The sequence below is a fragment of the Echinococcus granulosus genome (genome assembly GCF_000524195.1).
Source record: "Echinococcus granulosus chromosome Unknown EG_S00241, whole genome shotgun sequence".
Classification (NCBI taxonomy): Eukaryota; Metazoa; Platyhelminthes; class Cestoda; order Cyclophyllidea; family Taeniidae; genus Echinococcus; species Echinococcus granulosus.
This window is the reverse complement of record NW_020170621.1, coordinates 45,838-51,598: the sequence shown is the minus strand read 5'-3', so window position 1 is coordinate 51,598 and position 5,761 is coordinate 45,838. Positions and strand designations below refer to the sequence as shown.

The 5,761-nt window shown below is 42.0% G+C and overlaps 1 protein-coding gene across 1 annotated transcript in view; it reads right to left on the bottom strand. All coding sequences in view use genetic code 11, as the record gives it.

Moving 5' to 3' along the window:
- Positions 1-4,514: 4,514 nt before the first annotated feature.
- Positions 4,515-5,761, bottom strand: part of EGR_10614 (hypothetical protein) — a gene marked incomplete at both ends in the record, with an annotated part of 6,209 nt that continues 4,962 nt past the window's right edge. Inside the window, one exon of the mRNA XM_024499863.1 lies at positions 4,515-4,608. Within this exon, the coding sequence (XP_024345726.1) occupies positions 4,515-4,608 (94 nt within the window). The remainder of the gene's footprint in view (positions 4,609-5,761) is intronic.

The window sequence follows — 5,761 nt, the reverse complement described above, 5'->3', positions numbered from 1 at the left end:
TGACTGCGAGAATAGTCAACTCGATGACGCGATCAGAAACAATATGCTAACGTCAAGGTGAGGTCAAGCCAATTCCTCCTCCATGGGGGCAGTTTTATAAACTTTGACATCTCCGTTATGTATTCCATCTTTGCTAGCATTCCTAAATAATAGTAGGTTCAAGCAACTTCATCCATTCACTTTCCATGTCACTCGCTACCGTATACGATGTTTGTAATTTAGATGCAAACTAGTCCCTGCAAGAGTGTCTCAAATTGGAGATGAATCCTTTCAACATACCGACTCTCCAATGTTCTGTGGCAATATTAACCAATGAACCTGGCTAGACATACGTCCCTGCCACCTACTCTTTCCACAATCTCTGCCAACTTCTTTTCAAAATGCTTCTGAAGCCATTTAAGCAAACTGACGCTTTTTAACGCTTATTATCCAAGCTTAAACAAAACCATGTCAGCTGAACTGCGTACCTTTGTCTTCTACCGGACTTTACTGTAGCTTTGATGTGGAATTTGTGAAGAACAGTAAGGCGAAATGTATTGCAGTCTGAAACAATTGATAATATTTCAATGAAGAGCTTATATTTGCGCATAAGTGCCATATCTGGATAGGGATGTATCTTTGCCACTGATGCTGCTGATAAGGGAATAAGATGCATTCGTAAAGAAACTAAGACTGATATGGTTCCATGGGCACCACATATCCGAACAAACTGGATAGAGTGTAAGGTTTCGACTGCGTAATCCATTTAGTGGATCATTAGCGTTCTTTCAATGATGATTCGCTTCCACCTTTGCATCCCTTGCATTCCACCAAGTGTTGATTATTAAAGTACTCACCAAAAGAAGAAAAAAAGCCAAGTTGGATTATTGCTTTGCAATCATCATTTAAAGGCTTGGTTGCTTCAATATCCCTCCTCTAACTAGTGTGCTAACAAATTGGTGAGTATGGTGCATCAAGCCCCATTAAAGGAACTTACTCAATTTGTCGAATCTGTTAGAATTTGGCTGTTGCGACTTGATCTCTAAAGGGATCAGGAGTGGTCAAGCTGGCCACTTAATAATGGCCCAAAGACAACGCACGTGTTTAAAACTCGTGTGGATCCAACAACAGTAAAAGGTTTTTCTGCTTCCAATTCTGATTTGTCTCAGTTGAACTATTTAGTTATTAATGCCCTTCAAATTTGCGTTTTATGCTAGAAAGGCGAACGATTAATTTTGTGCAGTTATGGCTCGGATTCGATATAGTGCAGTTCGATGGAGCGAATATTGTTGGTGTGCATATACGTGGTTCACGCCTTCATGAACTAATGTAATGGATTAAATGGAGTAAAACTGAGCGGGGATGAATTTCTAGAGGCGGCTGCCAAGTATGAGTGGGCCTAAACAAATTGCGAAACCTAAATAGAATGCCACCTAGGCGTGTGTCAAATCAACGAAGGTTGTTGTGCTCTCGCGCCTCAATGCACATCGGAGAGAAATACATTCCAGTGCTTTAGAGCATCAAACCATTAGACTGGCATGCTCTTCTATGTAATATTTAAGAACTGATGTCGACAATCTATTCGTAACAAGTAGCCATTAAACGTTAACAAATGTTAATTCACTTCTGAGACTAACGTACAAAGCCCACCTAAAGTAGCCAATTATGAGAAGTTTCCCCTCTTGCCCTCCTTGACGATTTTTGTGCTTTGGGATCCTAAGTAGAGCTTATAAGTGAAAATGCAGAGATAATGCTAGAGATAATAAGACTGAAGTGGGATGTGCCGAGGCAGTGAATAAAACTGGCGGAGTTTCATTATTTTCGTGTAATTATTTGTGTATTAAAGTAAAGAAGCACTTCTGTTTGTGCATTTTATGCCTCTGGCTGGCGCCATGACATAATCCTGCTAATTATACCTCGTTTATGAACATGCTAATGCCGCCGAAGAATGCTTCAGCTAATAAGTTTACTGTTCTGAGGTATTGACGAGAAGGAAGTAGGAGAAGCTGAATGTCGAGCACATTATGCTAATGGTGGCTAACCCTCAGTTCAACTGCTCGCCTGATGTAGGGGCCAGCACAACCCCAGACGCCGAATTGTACGAATGTTGTACTACCCTTGCCCAACTCGTTACTAATCACTGACCGCTAAATTGCAGTAGGTCGGCGTGTGATCTGCAGAATGCAAGAACACAGAACACAGAAGGTTGACGACAGCAGTGTGCACCGATTAGTATCCAGCGTTCCAGTGTTAACACGGCCTTTTCTCTTCACTCGTAACCTGCTGTCTGCGATCGTGATGGCTAATGAGGCTGAAGATGGCGCCTAGAGCACTGTGTTATCGCTTCCACATCAGCCGACTTCATGACCTTCACCCCACTCTAACTCTTCATTCTTCCAGTTCTCAGGTCATCAACTCGTGCGATCATCCTAACTCAGTATTTAGATTCATAGTAAGCACCTTTAAATCACTGAGGGACATCAACCAGGTAGTAACTGATCGCACCTTGATAAACCTACAAATGTGCGCTTCGTGTTTGTCCAGCTTAAGCTGACTCGGGGTTCACAGACCACCTGCAAAGTGAGTAGGCATTGAGGCTACACTGGTCCATCTTGGTTGCTTGTTATTGATGTACAATAACTAATGATAAGCATTCACAATGGAAGGAAAGTAGGTCTTCTTAGAATCTGACTACTTGATCCATGAGAACGAATTCAAAATGAAAGAGAGAAGTGGCAAACCTATTACTTTGGTGGCAGTGCCAGTGGAACTACTTCCACTTAAGTATATCATGCACGCCAATTTTCATTACCATTTCTCGCTTACCGTAGAGACCGTGGTAACCTAAACATCACGTTGGTTGAATACTGTGCTACCTTTAACCAACTTGTCACTGACCAGAAGGAAGACACTTGTCAACGAGTTCTTTTATCGCTACCACTTAGTAGCAAAAGTTGGCGAAGAGAACGCAACTAATCTCCAAGTTTACTGAATGGATAATCAACCAGCTTAGACACGGAGTTCGCCCACTCATATTGGTGGAGAAACTTTGCACCACAAAACCAACTCTCCCAGCCAGCTTTTTACCTTCTCAGCGAAGAGCGGAATCATCAGAAATTGCATAGAGTCCCGTGCTGCTACAACTGAAACAGGAGATCTACTTCAATACTAGCAATTTATTGGAACGCGTCTAATAGGACCGCCTTAGTATCCTCATAATTTGGACGAAATGATCTAAGCTGTGTCAAAATAAAAGTAAGCAACTGTGCCCCTTCGAAAAGTAAGTCTCAAGTACTCTTTCAATTCAATGAATTGTAACTGGGTGAAGCGGAGTCACTATTACTGAAAACGCTAACATTTTATTTAAATGCGAACCACAGGTATGCAATTATATCCTTAAAAGTGAGCAGCTGTATCCCTCTGAAAAGTTAATCCTAAGCCAACTTTCATTTCATCCACACGGAGCTGGTTGAGGTCGAGTCAATGTTATTCCAAACGCAATTAATTTGTTTCAATGCGCATTCCAGGTCCACTTTGAATTCCTTTAAATTTCTACTAATGGATCGCAGCTTTTAAAAAGTAAACGTAAATAGCTTTACCTATTCGCGAACCAAGGCTTAGGTACTCTTTCGTCTTGGCAGCTATCCCAATAAAACTTACTTATGCAAGAGAAAGTCTTCTATTATACATGCAATCAGAAAAGTGAAATAAAGTGCACCCATTTAAAATTTTATATAAATGGGTAGAATCAATTCCAGTATTCGAAGATCCTTAGGAAAAATCGCATGTACACATTGTTGCAAATGGATGAAGTTTGTTTGATTAATAATAAATACGTTTTGAGCTTTGAACTGCGGGATAAACTAGTTTCGGGTATACAAGCTATGTATCCGAACCGCCTGCAGAGTGGTAAATTTCTTTAGACTAATGCATAAATGCATCGACAACCATTGGTAGAGGGGTAAAGTGGCTTTCTGGAGGCCATATCATACACCATTTATCAGCTAGGGTCGTGGAGGTGGTTCCATCCATTGGCACAACTCACGAAACTTAATGTGGTTCATCTTTTTTGTAAACTCAACCCAATCGCAACCAAGGGACCGAAATGGTGTGGTTTTGCTGATTAAGCTTCCACTAACGCCAGCAAAGGCAGAGGAGGATCTTCCCTCCACCACACGTAGGAAATAGTAACCCGCCAAGAAAAATGGGAAAGGACGTCCGATGGTTTAGTTTTACTTGCCGTCACCGTCGTCGACGTCACCGCAGCCAGAAATGCAGCATTTGGCGTCTGTTCCCTCTTGACAATTGACTGCTATTAACGGAAGTCGATCGGTCACCTAACCGGATAGCCAATGGGTAACGCGTGTAGAAAAGAGGCTCCCGTTGGTCTGTCGACTGACGCTCCCTCATTACCCATTTCTCTCCTAATTCTCAGTATGTACTTCTCTCTATTTCTTGGCTACAAGTTAGCAATATAAAACGGGTAAGATTCGACCTAAAACGAAACAATTTGTGTTCCATTGGATGGGATTTACTCACAATTTTTCCTTGCGATGGTTTTCTGAACTTAGAAAAAAGGCGGAAGGAAAAGTTTTCAGTTCATTTTGAGTACTGCTGGGCAATTCATGCCTGGAAATAAAAGAGAGTAGAGCGTATCAATTTAGGTGCAAGAGGCGAACAGTTGTTGTCTCCAAGAATAGTTACAGTTCTTCGCAAAACGTGCAAAATGAATGGAGGGTGTATTCACTGCTAAAGACACATATGAGGAAATCTGGAACCGAGGAGACAAATGACTTCAAACTCACTGATCTCTCTTGGAAATACAAATACATGTGGAGTTTCTTCTGGTTTGGGAAATGGTATTAGGGACAGAGGATTGTGCTGGCTATCGTGCGTGTCCATAGATAGATGTAGGAGCACTGACACAGAGGCAGACTTGTGTAAGGAACGACGAAACTTAAAACAGGCCCGTGGAGGAAGGTTGTCACGTTTGTTCCTCCTTGCCTCATTTTTCTCATTCTGCAGTAGCACAATTATAACTCTCCGGACTTTATCTACCTTGCAGATGAGTGGAAGAGGTGTCGCAAGTTCAGTTTATCGACAACTTTATGCAGGTATGGTAGGGAAAGTATCCCAGATAGTTCATGTTTAGTGCCGCTTCAGTTGTTAACAGATTCAATTTTAGCCCTTCTGTTTGGGATCATCACCGATTGTCCCGGCACGGTAAGGTTTATCACCCAGCAGTGGAAATCAGGATAGATGTAATTTAGGATCGCGTTTGCTTTCTGCTAGCATCAATGTAGAGGAATGGCAACCTTAGCAAAACCTTGAACAAAACGCAGGTAGAAAGTTGCCAAACCTAGGAAACTGCAGAGCCCCATCTAGTTGAGCGGTGTAGGTCAGGTCCTCACTTGTTTTTCTCTACCTACTTCTACCACTGTCACCTGCCAATATCTTGAATTTAAGTCTGAGGCACAGAACCACTACGACCAATGTAAGGAGTCCAGTGAGTCTTTAATAGAGGTTAAGGGAAACGCATTCTTCTTAGCTACGGTGTTTAACTTCCTGTAGTCGTGGCATAACTGTAGTTCCATGTTGACACAGACGGCTTTATAAGCTCGCCTCGAATCATCCCCCCAACTGGATGGTTTACTTCTTCTAGTAGAGGTGGTGAAATACGTCTGGGTGGTTAAAAGATGGGTCTAGCTTCGTCAATCTCAGTCGTATGTTTAGTAATATTTGTTCGTCCGTGTTTCACACTTTGCCATGGAAAGATGTTCGT